This window comes from Channa argus, chromosome 20, assembly GCF_033026475.1.
Source record: "Channa argus isolate prfri chromosome 20, Channa argus male v1.0, whole genome shotgun sequence".
Classification (NCBI taxonomy): domain Eukaryota; kingdom Metazoa; phylum Chordata; class Actinopteri; order Anabantiformes; family Channidae; genus Channa; species Channa argus.
Genome location: NC_090216.1, coordinates 15,020,936 through 15,035,514, shown reverse-complemented (window position 1 = coordinate 15,035,514; position 14,579 = coordinate 15,020,936). Strand labels below are relative to the sequence as shown.

Here is a 14,579-nt window from a genome sequence, read left to right as displayed (position 1 = left end):
GTAAATACCCAATTCTTTCAGTGTTTTTAACTTTAGATAGACATTTGCCTCTAGACTTCAGCCAAGATAACCCCAATGTGGGCAACACATCAATGTTACTTACTTCTCCCCAGTCAAAGAAGACATTGTTCACATAGGATAAGAAATTCCGTAATAAACTGGCTTTCTTTTACATGTAAAAGTGCCCATTTATTGTTCTATAATTCCTATCCCCATCCCACTACCTTTTGCTGTCTTAAATAACAAAATGTATTACAATATATAATTAAATTTAAAGAATGTGAATCCTAAATGCTGTTACTTAATAGTAATTATTGTTATTGATAATACTTACTAAATTACTAATAATATTGCCTTAAATGATAAAGCCCCGATGTACTGTAGTCAAAATACTGGACCATCGCCAGTTACTTTACCAATTTAAGTGATTCTGATTGTTTAAAAGTTGGACAGGTGAAAAGTCATAAGGTCAGGGTTGTGTTACATCTGTGAAAAGCTTTGTTGTGAGTGTGGAAAAATAAAAATTTTGATTATATGTCATAACATCTGTGCTGTCATTCTTGATATTAGCTCTAATTGTAATCGCATCATCTACAAATATCTCAACTTACATAAAAGGTGTTGTAAATGTCATGTAGTACTATGGGTGTGACAAAATTACCTTAATAACTTTAACGATTACATTGTCCTGACTGGAGCTCAATCTATAGGTAGTGTCCATCCATCCTTTAATTATCTTAACCACTTATACTGATCAGGGTCGAGGGGGGGTGAAGCATATTCCAGCTGTAATTGGGAAAGAGGCAGACTACACCCTAGACAGGTCTCCAACCTGGACAGGTCTCCAACCTATCTTAGGGCCAGCACAGAGAGACATCCACAGACAGACGACCATTCGCACTCACATCCACACCTACGGTCGATTTAGAGTCACCAGTTAACGTAACATGGCCTTGGACTGTGGGAGGACACTGGAATACCTGGAGAAAAACCACACAAGTACAGGGAGAACATACCAACCCCACACAGGAATGCTGCAGCTGACAACAGGCGATTGGCCATGTGGATCTGGTTTGAGACAGGTGCAGTTATATAGTCTGCACTTAAATGAGTGAAAAGTGAACATTAGGGGAAAAAGGAGTTGAAAATGATAAAAAGATTGAACACTACATTGTGTTTAAACCAGTGTGGTTTTCAACCTACTGTGTAATTTATACTACGAAGTCTACTGCTTTATAAATTACTTGATCTTTGGATCCTTTACAGTTGACGTAGGTGTTTTTATCACTTAGTTTTAGCTCTATCATGTCTAAAGGAAGACCAAAGAGGAGATTTATGGATGTAGTGAGGGAGGACATGAAGTTAGTTGGTGTGAGTGAAGAGGATGCAGAGGATAGAGTTAGATGGAGGCAAATGATTCGCTGTGGCGACCCCTGAAAGGGAGCAGCCGAAAGGAAAAGAAGAAGAAGAAGTTTTAGCTCTATCATTCTGGACACAATCTACTGTAAATATGCTTTCTAAATAAAATCTGGACCTAAGGAAGACAGTGCTGTAAATGTTATATTTTCTTAGTCTAAATCTTTTCTGGGTATGTCATAATTTTTCAACCATCAGCAGCTGCTTAAGGTCAAAATGTACTGACAGTGTGCAGTATTAAATTTTTGTTAAAGCACTTTAAATTATTATTTTTTTTAACCACAGTTTTTGTACATTTCTGCGCTCAATTCAAACCCAACCTAAGAAATTGTATTTCTCCTAAGCCGTGGAACAAAAAGTTAAAAACAACATAGAGCAAAGAAAAAAAAACCAGAAGACGGGAAAAAAGACCCTTTTTAATATCCTTTAATGAGTTTTTCCATGAGGCTTTTTCCTACTAAAGTTTTGCTGTCCTCTTGTGTCCTCTGTTGCTCTGCACATCTGCAGATACATGTCCCGAGTCAGCATCTCCTCTTACATCAGGGAATCCCAATAAAGTACTTTCTTACTGTACTTATATGTATATTTTTCATGTATCTGTACTTTAGTAGATTTAATTATGGCTACTTTGACTTTTACTTCACTACTTCTAGTCAAAGGTATATTACACATTACAGTTTATCATTTATTCTATGGGGTATGTCTACAATCCTAATGTTTAAATGATATGGGTTGATAGAAATAGTTATGTATGAAAACTAAACAAACACAATGGTTGAAACTAAACAAACTTAAGTCTTTTTTTTTTTGCCTTATTATGCTTCTCCTTGTGTTTTTTACCTTTAAAACAGTGATGTAAGAAGTACTTGGGTCTTTTACTTATGTATCATTACCACAGTGTAGAAATACTCTGTTACAAATATTAGTCCTGCTTTCAAAATGTTAAGTAAAAAAAGCATTATTTAAAGTGCCAAATATAAAAGTGCCTTTCATACAAAATGACTGAATTCACACAAAGAAATGTGCTATTATTGCATTATAGTTACTGATTTACAACCTTATGCAGTTTTGATGATTTTGTCTCTTCCGTCTAACAAATTTTATTCCAAATTGGATACTGCTTAGTAGCTGTGAATTTGACGAAGGTAAATAAAGTCTTATACTGTTATTTCTAATATTATTCAGAACCTAAACATTTAAATAATGACTAAATAGTTCTTAAATAGACGTAGTAAGAGTAAATGGTAAATGCTCTGCACTTTTCTACCTATTGGCACTCAAAGCGCTTTACACTGCTTCTCATTCACCCATTCACACTCACAATCACACACACACTCACACACCGATGGGCGAGCTGCTATAAGTTGGTGGACGACTACTCTACTGCAAAGTATAAAGGAGCAGAAAATAGAAGTACTTAAGTTAAGTAGATGCACACAAGTACAGTACCTACATGTATTCAGTTACTATTCACAAAAATGCAAGTTCAGCACCTTCACAGAAAACCCCCCCCCTGTTTCTTTAGTGGATGTTGGAAAACGGGATCATCACCTTACTGACACCTTGTGGTCAGATAGATTTTAGCAAGAAATGGCAAATGTACTTTAAGATTTTACACACACAATATATGAGTGTACAAGATTCATTTGTGGCAGTTAACAATCCAAGAATATTTTAACATTTAAAATTAGCTGTACCTCAACCAACTACAATACTAACAAGCTTCTATCACTTTAATTCATCAGTTATAGTAATCCAGTCACAGTGAAACACCCACTAGTAGCATTTTAGTGCATTATAATACTTTGTTACTGCAAGTCTAAGTCTTGCCCCTAATATTTATGCATTTTTTTTCAAAAGGAGTTTTTCATCTACAAAGTGAGTGTTGCTGCTACTGCAGTAAATATTACTTCCTTTACTTCTGAATAAAGTAGAAAATCCACCATGTGGTGTTTAAGTTGCCAGGTCTGTCAGTGACCTCATTCTTGTTAGGGACTTGAAAGCAAGTCTGGTTTTCTGTGTGTGTTTTCTTGTTTTAACCCATTTCTTTGAACGGGTTTTAAACCCACCAAGGAGAATTACGTAACTTATCTGTGCCTGTCCTTTAACGGACTTCAGTGAGACAGAACTTTGTCCACTCAAAATAACTGTCCTAGTTTTTCCACCTATATTAAGACAAGTAAGGAGTAGAGACACTGAGGTAAAGCGTGGTAAAAGTAAAACAAGTAAAATGTCTATTTATTTCACTATTACATTAAAAAGAACCAATTTCCACACAGGCCCGTGAATAGAGTAGTAAGTTTTATTCAAACTTTCTTTCAATGACAGCATCACAGTGATTTGACAGAAATAAAAGTGCTTGCGAACACAATCAGACTTGTTTCTGTCAATTAAATAAACCGAACACGTAGGTTGTGTCACTATGGTGTTAAATCCCACTCGTGGCAAGAAATCAGAGATGCATAGGGACACCTGACGGCACTTCTCTGGACGCTCCAGCTGTGTTACTGCATGAGGAAACAATCTACACAAAGAATTACGACAAATAGTACATAACATGCCGATTTCCAAAACAACTTAACTTCTTGTTAAACACACACACACTCTCTGTTATTAAAAATTAGACAAGAATTATGGAGAAATTACAAATGTGTATTTGGGCAAAGTCTTTTTTTCTTCTTTTGCCTGTGTATGATGTGACAGTAGCAAAGGGATTTAAACAGGGTAGTATCATTAGAGTGAGGTGTGCAGTGTATTCAAACAGGCTTTCACAAATACCTGATGTTTCTGTAGTTACAAATGAAAATAAATAAGTCAATAAATAATCTTCAAACTCATATCAGGAAGCTGTTGTTTTTTTTATTATTTTTCACAGTCGTGTGCTGTGACACATGAAACTTAATGAATTATCCAGCTAAAATTCAGCAGTTCATCCTCTCTCGAACTTCATGTGGTGAAACTTATTTCCCCTTTTCAGTTTCTAATTCTAATTGTGTAGAATTTGAAAATTCTAATTCACTATTATAAATAAACAGCCATTTGTCTTTTTTATATATATAAAATGTTTAAGCCTAGACATCAAAAATCTCAGAAGTGATTGGAGCTTTGCCTCTACACTTTATGTCTGAGAGTTAGATGAAAGAATGATACCACTCTCATGTTTTATATTAAATATGAAGCTGCAGGGGCTGTAGCAGCTGGTGAGATTAGCTTAGCATGAAGACATTTTGACAGTTTTTTGTTTGGATGAACAAATGCCATGTTACCTGATGAGCTAAAGGAAGAATGTCCTATGGTGAAATAGGACACAGTAGGTTGTTTGTACCAGCTGCTGAAAAGGACAGATACTTAATATTGGTTCATGACATCTATTGTCTGTAGTGAATGTTAGACCTTTACATAATATTTAGATTCTCCAGTGTTTTGGAGGAGGCTGTGGCTGTGGATGGCTCACAAAACTCAGGACTTTCACACAGGAGACCTGAAGTTTGAGTCCAGTGTAAAACACTGTAAAACAGGCAAATCTTTTTGTTTGTTTGTTTGTTTGTTTGTTTGTGTGTTTTATGCGTCCCAATGTCTTTATTTAGATCCTGACCATAATCTAACTGCTGTTTTTTGAGTATGAAACTGGCCGCCATTTTGGCTCCATTTTATTCACCGGTGCAATTTGGCATCCCCATGTGCTGGCACTTTTTGCAACAAATGGTTTATCAGGTCATATGGGAGTGTGGCTACAAAGGACACATAAAGGCATCAAAGTTTGAGGACAAGTTGGTGTTCAGAGGTGGAGGCAAAGTCAGACTAGCTGTTTTACCCGATTGCAGTCTTTACGCTAAGCTAATCTATTTGGCTGCTGGCTTTAGCTTCACACTGATCGAATAGAGTGATACCAATGTAAACATTTAACTCTCATCAAGTAAGCAAAAAAAAAATTATTTCTTTATTGTCACTAAGAAGTTAAAGAACTGCAGAGTTTAATCTTGGTCATCTTCCTTACACATACTTCATACCATTTCAAATCAAGCTGCATCTATGCTCAAGTACATTGACAGATAATCACTCCATCCACTGCCTGATTCCCTCTCCATTCCCCATGCCTGGTTTCAGGCCCACATAACTGCTCTATCACTTTAACATAAGACCATCATTGGAGTTGGCTACAGTGATACTGGATTTCTACACTTGCCAAAATACAAAATACAGTAGTGCTACAATATTAAAAGGGAAAGAAAAGTAGAGCTACTCAGAGCTCCTGAGGCCAAAAGGAATTAAGAGCAAACTGGATATATGCCACATTTACTGTCAGTATACTCTTTTGGCAGCAGTTTATGTCAAAAAACCTTGAAAACCCTTTGATTTTCTGGACGGATGAGATGACTGTAGATCTGACAAGCTGAAATATTTCAGATTTGCTCAGAATGCATTTTAGCCTCTAACCCATCTTCATCATTGCAACTCATTAAAGACCTCACTTCCCCTAACATTGGTTTACCAACTAAAATACTTTCCCTACGCCAAAGTAAAACTGCTACCACCCTGACTTTCCGACCACAGTTTAAACTTTTAACTAAAACATTCGACTGAGCTCATCAATCCAAGATCTAGAAAGGAAAACATTCAAACAAATACATTCAATTTCGGACCTACGCATGTGTTCACTAACAAGCTCCAAGCTTGGATCCCTCTTTTATCAGACATGGTCCCAAACCTCACACCCTGAAAACATAAAACCTCAAGTTAAACCTAAATTTCTCCAGCTTCCTGTGGTCTGGAGTCCTGGTCTAGGAGCTGATGATCTGACCTGACCAAGTCTCGTGCTTGGTGCCTGGATTCAGGTGGGTGATCACCACATCGACAGCCTGGAGCTTCTGGTTCTTGGGCGGAATGGGGCACACCTTGTACGTGACCTCGTCCCCTTCCATAGGCACGTATTCCCCCTCGATGCTGTCGAAGAAACAAAATTACACACACATCAAAGTGTGGTTTAGTCATCAATGGAAAGTCTCTATCAACTACAGAGTGGGGAAAACTCTGGAGTGAGCAACTTTCTAGATATGAGAACTGTTCCACTGAGCAAAAAAAAGAGAAAACCTGCACTAGGCCCTCAAGCAATTTGGTACGTTGACATTTGTATTCTGGGGCATTGAGCCACATATGTGATTGTCAGAGCTAGTGACTGTTGCTTATTCCAGTGTGGACATGTGGACCCAAACCAGATATCTGTTAATGAACTGATGACATTCATAACTAGGGTCCAGAGAAAGTCTCTGGAAAGCTTTGGGAACGTCTTGTGACAGAGTTGACAGATCAGTTCAGTTCAGTTTTTGTGCGGTTTCTTCAACATAGAATAAGCTCATGTTTTGTAACTTGGCACTGTTTAATATAGACACCAATCATCCGTTGTAACAGTTAAGTCATCACTTCACTCACTCAGAGATGTGGACAAAGATGTCCTCTCCACCATGAGAGGGACGTATGAATCCATGACCCTGAGACCTGGAGAAGTTTTTGCACATCCCTTTAAATACTGGACCTGATTTGGCTCGCACTGTCCTGCAGAGAAAGAGGAGAGAGAAGGCCATATAAATCATTACCACAGATATTATTTTTATATAATAAGTATAACTTTCTGCCTCTGTGCTCCTACTCACGCTGAGTATGTGCGGGTGCGTTTAGTGGGCAGTGGGCTGGGCAGCTCTCCGGGCTGGGGCGGCTTCCTCTCTCTCTCCCAAACCCGGCTGCCCTCCCTCAGAAAGGGGAAAGAGAGCTGCAGGGGGGTGCGAGAGGAGGTCAGAGGCAGTGCTTGGTCCGCTGGTGAGGTGACATCAGGGTCTGACATCTTGTCTTGTTAAAGGCTTGTTTTTTTTTTCCGGTTTAGGTTTTCCTCCAATGACACACAAGGACAAAGAGGAAGGAGGGTTACACCTCCTGCATGGCAAGAGTGCAGGAGAGGGAGAAGAGGTGCTGTGACAGGAGGTCTGAGGAGGAAGGAGTGGAGCGATGATGTCCTAAAAATTAGGTAAGGATTGGTAAAGGAGAGCAAAAGAAGATTTTTAGCAAATAATTCCAAATAAGAGATATGTTGATACTCATTGACTGACTGACTTAATTTTATTAATAGTTCTTTTTTTTTCTCAAGAACTTCAGAATGTGGACATTACTGATTATTATTATTATTTTTGCTAAGCATTGGAAAAAACGTCCAGAATTCATGTTAAATGATGATGCTGCATTGATTTTAGGACATTTTTTTAGACGCATGCATTTTGTTATTATTATTTTTTATTTTTTTTTAATAGTTGCCTCAATTCAAGGTTTCAAAATATAAAAAGAAAAACTGCTCCCTTCTGTCATCACAAGAGGTTTTAGAAATGCAAACTTATTTAGGTACCGACTATTTCCCATAATAAGCTTGCACTCTTATGTCTCTGTCCAGCAAAAAGCTTGATCTCCAAATGTGGTTATAATTTATAATAATGATTAATTCTAATTTTTCCCTTTAAATCTCTTCTTTCTTAAGCTACTGTAATTACACTAATAAAAAAAACCTGTTGCATTAAAACATAAACTGAAACATAAAGAATGCACAGACCCAAAGCTCAAGTAGCATGTATGCGCTGAATCATCCTAAAACCAATTCAGTGTAATGTTTTAGGATTATTGATGATAACACTGGATAAGTAATCATAACCTGCCCACTACATTGTAGACTTTTAATACAAATCTTCTTCTAGTTGAACTGTATTCTCATTCTTTAAGGCCCATTTCGAAATAATTTTTCTTTTCATCAAATAGAGCAAAAGATATTAGTGTAAGTATAAACTGATTGTTTGTACAGGATTTCTTTCCATATTAATGTTGAAGGTTGGTCCAAAAAGATCTTGCAACCAGCTTGTGGTCTTTGATTCTGAGGGACATGATAACCTTTAGAGGTCTGCAGTTATCAAAGTGGCCTAACACGACGCAGATGATTCAACAGATGATTTTTAACTGATTTCTCCTTTTGTACAGCCAAGTGTACCCCAGCTGCTGTCAGAACATTGAGAATAACAAAGCAGTTTACTTTTCTGAATGCTGGACTGTGACCTCGTTGGATTGGAAAAGGTCTTAAGATGATGTAAATAACAATCCTTCCCCAGAGGGCCTCGCCTCGGCTCATCACATTTTATTATAGTGAAATCCCCACTCACGCAAGCCCGACATTCTTTACAGGATTGCTCTTCTGTATTCAAACAACAGACGGCTCTCTGAAGCGTTTCATTTTAGGATAAATGAGCTCCATTACCATGCCACCACACAAACCTAATTATCCTTTTGTAACTGGGAGCTGTTGTGTGTATCATTATTATGACATTCACTACCCCTCTCTACAAATACAAAGAACTGCAGGGCATCATTCTACGGTAGAAGCTGGTCTAACTGCACAGACGTGCTACTGGGGTTATCGACAGCCACCTCCCAGTCAATGTCAGTATTGATGCCCTCAGCCTGAATGTCTGACTAAGCCTGATGAAACATCTGTTTCCCACGGGCTTCAGCCAATATCACACTTTCTGCCTTCTCTCCTTGCGGTCAGTCTAAATATAGTTATGAGATGGAGGTTATCTTTTCAGCTAGACTGAACCTGATGGCGTGATCCCAAGCTGGGGGGCTTTGAAGTGTATTGAGGCAGAGGTTGAGAAGCTGTGTGTAAGCTTCACTTTACACGCACTACAAAAAAAACATTTACTGCATTTGAAGAGGTCAGCATCAGTAATCGAATGATCATCTTCCCAAATTTGCTCGTTATCCTCATTTCTCTCCAGTGTCCCCTCATTGATCAAGCATCTAACTGCTGAGCTCAAATGATTCTCAATGGATTGAAGTAACCTTAACACACAGTGATTTCAGTGCCTCCTTCTTTTTTTGTCAAATAAACTAAACATAACACTATCATTAGAATGTGGAGTGCAAACCTGTTTTTGACTTTGCATTACGGGAACGACTTTTTACATATTGTTCCTATACTGCTATTTAAATTGATAAATACATCAATTTAAAATTTAAAGCATGGGCTCACATTTGTTCAAGAGTCAGGTGCCCACATGAACACTAAATAAGGTCCCTTTTGCTGAAATCATTATTCCAGTTTTCTACTGGCCATCAAGAGGTCACTTCTTAAGACCCATTCAGTCTTTCGTCATGCAAAAATGTAATCAAATGTGCATTTAAAGCTTTAATTAGGCTTCGGAAGTCTGAGATTATTAAATCTCAAGGCTGTTTTTCCCTGTTGAGTGGAAAGAAACAGAGAATTTTGAAGTAAATCACTCCAGCCGAAGAAGATACAGGATCTGTTTAAAGAGACTAATTTCTTACAGTAAGACCTGTTTCAGTGTTTACATACCCAATTCAAAAAAAGTTGGGACGATGTGTAAAACATAAATAAAAACAGAATGCAGTGATTTGCAAATCTCATCATCCCATATTTTATACACAATAGGACATAAACAACATATCAAATGTTGAAACTGAGACATTTTAACAATTCATGGACAATATTAGCTCATTTTGAATTTGATGGCAGCAACACATCTCAAAAAAGTTGGAACAGGGCGATGTTTACCATTTATTATCTTCGGCTCATCTTTTCTTTAGACAACTGTCTATAAACATCTGGGAAGTGAGGAGACCAGTTGCTGGAGTTTAGGAGAGGAATGTTGCCCCATTCTTGTCTGATGCAGGATTCTAGCTGCTCAACAGTCCTGGGCCTTTGTTGCCGGATTTTTTGTTTTATGATGCACCAAATGTTTCCTATTGATGAAAGGTCTGGACTGCAGGCAGCCCAGTTCAACACCCGGACTCCTCTACTGTGAAGCCATGCTGTTGTGACGGATGCAGTATGTGGTTTAGCATTGTCTTGCTGAAATAGATTTTGTCAGGATGGGAGCATATGTTGCTTTGAAACCTCTATGTACTTTACAGCATTGATGGAGCCTTTCCAGATGTGTAGGCTGCCCACAGCACAGGCACTAATGCCCCCCCACAACATCAGAGATGCAGGCTTTTGAACTGTCCGATAACAAGCTGGATGGTCCCTCTTCTCTTTAGTCGACAGGAGACAGTGTCCATGTTTTCCAAAAATAATTAATATTTTGATTCATCTGACCACAGAACAGTTTTCCATTTTGTCTCAGACCATTTTAAATGAACTTTGGCCCAGAGAACACGGCAGCGTTCACATATGGCTTCTTCTTTGCATGATACAGCTTTACAGCTCTGACATTTGTGGATTGCACAGTGAACTGTGTTCACAGTGCAGGGCCCAAAGATCATGTGCATCCAGTTTTGACCTTCGGCCTTGTCCCTTGAGCAGCGTGATTGCTCCCGATTCTCTGAATCTTTTGATGATACTGTTAATGGTGGGATCTTCACAATTTTATGTTGAGGAACATGTTTCTGAAATTGTTCGACAATTTTTAGAGTTTGTCAGTTTGTCACATATTGGTGAACCTCTGCCCATCTTTACATTCCCGAGGCTCTACCTCTCTGAAATGTTCCTTTTATACCAACCTATGTTACTAAACTGTTTGCAATTAACCTAATTAGTTGTCAAATGCTCCTCCATTTGTTTTTGGTTTGCAGCAATTACTTTTCCAGCCTTTTGTTGGCCCTGTTCCAACTTTTTTGAGATGTGTTGCTGCCATCAAATTCAAAATGAGCTAATATTTTAAATAAAATGGAAAAAAAGGCTCAGTTTCAGCATCTGATATGTTGTTTATATTTTATTGTGAATAAAATATGGATTATTGAGATTTGCAGATCATTGCATTATGATTTTATTTATGTTTTACACATTGTCCCCAATTTTTTTGTGTTATATATATGTATATGAATATTAGTATATATTTTCTACATGTAAAAGAGGATTTAAATTGCAAAAATTCAGAGTTCAGAGTAATCTGTACTAGCTTCTGTAAAGCATGTCCAGACACCAAATAGTACAAGGGTTCAAAGGTCCCAACATGCTGACAGTAGTGGCTTTAATCTCTATTAAATCTCATCTGATGAACAGATTCTGATCAGGGCTGTTGACTGGGCCTTTTAACCTGCTGGTATCAGGCTGTATAGTGATGCTGAACATGGTGGTGCCACAGAGGAGACACCATGACTGATAGCATGGCTGATGGATGACAAGGCATAAATATGTAGCCCGAGTAATTAAACAACTTCCCTGGCTGAGTTCCTTCTTCATGAATTCATTTATTAGCAGAGACCTGACCTTCTGTAATGAGCCTGCTGTGATTCTACGTCAGATGACTTGGTGAAAGGTTTTATCAGGAGGGTGTGAGGCTATGTCTAAATAAATAAATAAATAAATAAATAAGGAGCCATGACTGAAGCTGGACTGGAGAAGGAAAGAGAGCTGGAGAATGTTTGAAAAGACAGACAAAAGGCCAAAAGCGCCCCCACCACCACCACCCTCTTTGTGAAACCAGGGGACTGTAGCTGTCTGTACTTCCCTGCATCAGCATGGGTAACACGTAAACTCCACAAACACACACACACACACACACACACACACAGCATTTTAAACTTTAAATTAGCCTTTTAAAGATACACTTCCTTTTATGGTTAAATTTGTTTTTGAATGTGAGGCTGACACAGGCTTAATAATTCATTCCGTATCCTTGGGCCAGATTGTTTCCAGAACATTCTCATACCGTGGCAGCTTGAGACAAGAAGGCGAAAGGATGCTCGTCCGATGGCCCCAAAAATGTGACAACAAAATGCGTCTCAGCACGAGACGATGCCAAACACAAAGGGAGGAATCCGAGATGGCGAATCTGTGGTCTGAGTTAAACACTTCCACCCCGGCATTTTAGCACAATTTGGCAGTAAGCCGACGGGCTCTTTACCGAAAGAGAAGAAAAGGTTCGGTGCGTAAAAGCCACGCTACAAATCATCCACAGAACCGATCGGTCATACGATCACTTACCGTGAAAACCACGATCAGCTGGAACTCAGACGCGACGTGCCCCCGCGTTTGGAGGTGATCTAAGGCAATTCTGGGAAGAAATCCGGCGAAAGCTGCGGGGACATGTGGTGAATAAGTCCGTGGATGCTTGTATGGATGCGGCGCACACACAGGCGGAATAAAAAAAATAGCAAATGAAGAGGAGGCAGCAGAGATGGGGATGGGGCGGGGGTGCAAAGGGTTCCTGGACAAAAAACAACAGCGGGCTTCAGCCCACTACAGTCTATTCTTTGTTGTGACCTTGGCCGGAGAGGTTTCATTTAAATGTAAGGGCAAAGGGTGTTTTTTGATTTGAGGTTCCCCTCACAGGCTTTACAGAGGCTGCAGGTCCTGTGCTTGTAGATACAGCTGAAATCCCTTTAAAATAAAATGACAAATATCAAAGTTAAATGAACCTGTGTTACAAGTGGTGGTTTTTGTCCTTATAAAACGAAAATAAAATATTTTTCTGTTTAAGTAGCCTTTTACATGATACTTCCCTGGCGTTTGACCTTTTCTTTTCAATCTAGATGTTATTTCACAGCAGGCTACACTACAGCTTTCCCCTGTGCAGAGTCCTTGATTTGAATTCAATGGACCTCTTCTCTTGGGAAGTCCATCCATGTGATGACACCATTTGCAGTTGCTAAAGCTGTTATAGCTTTTTGTTGTGACTAAAGTTTTCTCTGTCTTCTATATATTAAGCACCTTTCTGCTTCTAGCTGAAAAAAACTCCTCCAGACAAGCTGGTGGAGGTTTCCAGTTTGCATGTTTCTCATCCGCAGAGGTTGCGGGTTTGATTTCTCCGTAAGTCCTCTACGTGACATCGTCGGAGCAGAAAACCTTCTCCAGATTATCTATATTCAAACTATTATAAACTTCCTTTAATACATGATATCACAGGGATGGGGACCTGAGTGCTCTCTTAGATGTCCCCACAGAAGAGCAAACATGGTTTGGTTCCCTCCAAGGTTCCCCCAAATTGGAGTGTTACAGAAATTCAGAGAAACCGATTGTTCCTTGATCACTTAATTATTCTTGTCATCTTTTATTAAGTGTAAGTAGAGTACATGCACTCACCTTGTTTGTCCTGTGGCCCTTCCTTTAAATGTTTATTTGTTGTCCCGACTAAAGAACCTGATGGACAAACGATGGGGCTGGAGATTGTGTCCTCTGAGAGAAAGGTTAATAATATATGCCTTCACATTATGACAGTTCAAATAACTCTGTTAGGGCTCACTATATATTTATTGCACGTGGTTGAATTGGTAGTGCCTGTTTTAATCAGCAGCAATAAACACACACAGACACACATTTCTACTAACATGTACCTCCAAGTGTTGCAAGCCAAAAGTGCAAAAGCCAAAAGATGAAAAGCTGTCTGTCAGAAATTGCAGGTGGAAGAGACTGCAGCTTACTAGAAGAGGATGTAGGTTGAGAATTGGACTAAAGCTGTCTGTTTAATTCATGTAGCTGCATTGTTTGAAAATCCACAAATGTAAGCAGGATTGCAGATTTGTGCAAGAGGTTGTAGTTGGCTGCAGCTTCTGTTGCTACCAGAGCGACTGTGGAGCAGGAGATAGAGCGGCCATCTACCAATTCCCCAGTTGGTTCTTTGATCCCCGACTGCTCCGGTCACGTGTCAAAATGTCTTTGAGCAACACACTGAACCCCAACTTAGTTGCTCCCCGTGAGCGTTGTCAGCCCTAGCAGTTCCCTTATCGGTGCTCTTGGCTCTTGCCTACAGCGCCTTCCTGAGGGTAGGAGTTCAGAGGGTAAGTGGAGGATGAGAAGGATTTCTGACTTTTTATTGAGCTCATAGTTCTCACTTGATTGCATCTGCAACTTCACTTGTCCAACAATATTTACTATTCTCTACAATTTCAGTCGGTCCCTAACATTCCAATGTTAATGTAACCATTTTAAAACATAAAATACTTTCCACCATGTGTCCAAAGTTTGATCGCTAACATTGAAATTACCGGAGTCGCCCATATAAAAACTGTTCAGTCTGTGTGTGGCTGTCCTAACAATATGCTACTGTTCTCTGGGAAACTAAGTTGACAATAAATCAGAGTTTAAAAAAACAAAAAAATACAGATTTCTTTTCATGTAACTTCAAGAAACTAACTAAAAATAAAAATGGAATAAATTATTGCTTTTCAAAAAT

The 14,579-nt window shown here is 38.9% G+C and overlaps 1 protein-coding gene and 1 long non-coding RNA gene across 4 annotated transcripts; one reads left to right on the top strand and one right to left on the bottom strand.

The window, feature by feature from the left end:
* Window positions 1-3,700: 3,700 nt before the first annotated feature.
* csdc2a (cold shock domain containing C2, RNA binding a) lies at window positions 3,701-12,670 on the bottom strand. Of its 3 annotated transcripts, XM_067487872.1 has the most exons (5): window positions 12,392-12,670; window positions 7,068-7,424; window positions 6,847-6,969; window positions 6,160-6,360; window positions 3,701-3,940 (listed from the first exon to the last, which is right to left on the bottom strand). In XM_067487872.1, exons 2-4 carry the CDS (start codon window positions 7,253-7,255, stop codon window positions 6,198-6,200), a joined length of 474 nt encoding a protein of 157 aa, XP_067343973.1. In that variant the 5' UTR covers window positions 7,256-7,424; window positions 12,392-12,670; the 3' UTR covers window positions 3,701-3,940; window positions 6,160-6,197. The 3 variants fall into 3 exon arrangements, with proteins under 3 accessions (XP_067343973.1, XP_067343974.1, XP_067343972.1); XM_067487873.1 differs by having other exon boundaries at window positions 3,701-6,360; window positions 7,068-7,394; window positions 12,392-12,668; XM_067487871.1 differs by having other exon boundaries at window positions 3,701-6,360; window positions 12,392-12,663.
* On the top strand, window positions 11,297-12,565 carry LOC137105531 (uncharacterized). The gene is made up of 2 exons (XR_010911831.1): window positions 11,297-11,929; window positions 12,093-12,565. It is a non-coding gene; the product is annotated as an uncharacterized lncRNA (long non-coding RNA).
* Window positions 12,671-14,579: the final 1,909 nt, after the last annotated feature.

Excerpts from the sequence above, each read along its gene's own strand:
- csdc2a (XM_067487872.1), bottom strand. The coding sequence starts at position 7,255 with ATGTCAGACCCTGATGTCACCTCACCAGCGGACCAAGCACTGCCTCTG. Across the intron at positions 6,970-7,067 it reads CGCACCCGCACATACTCAGC|GACAGTGCGAGCCAAATCAG; the intron begins GTGAGTAGGAGC and ends CTTTCTCTGCAG. Across the intron at positions 6,361-6,846 it reads ATCTTTGTCCACATCTCTGA|CATCGAGGGGGAATACGTGC; the intron begins GTGAGTGAAGTG and ends TTTCTTCGACAG.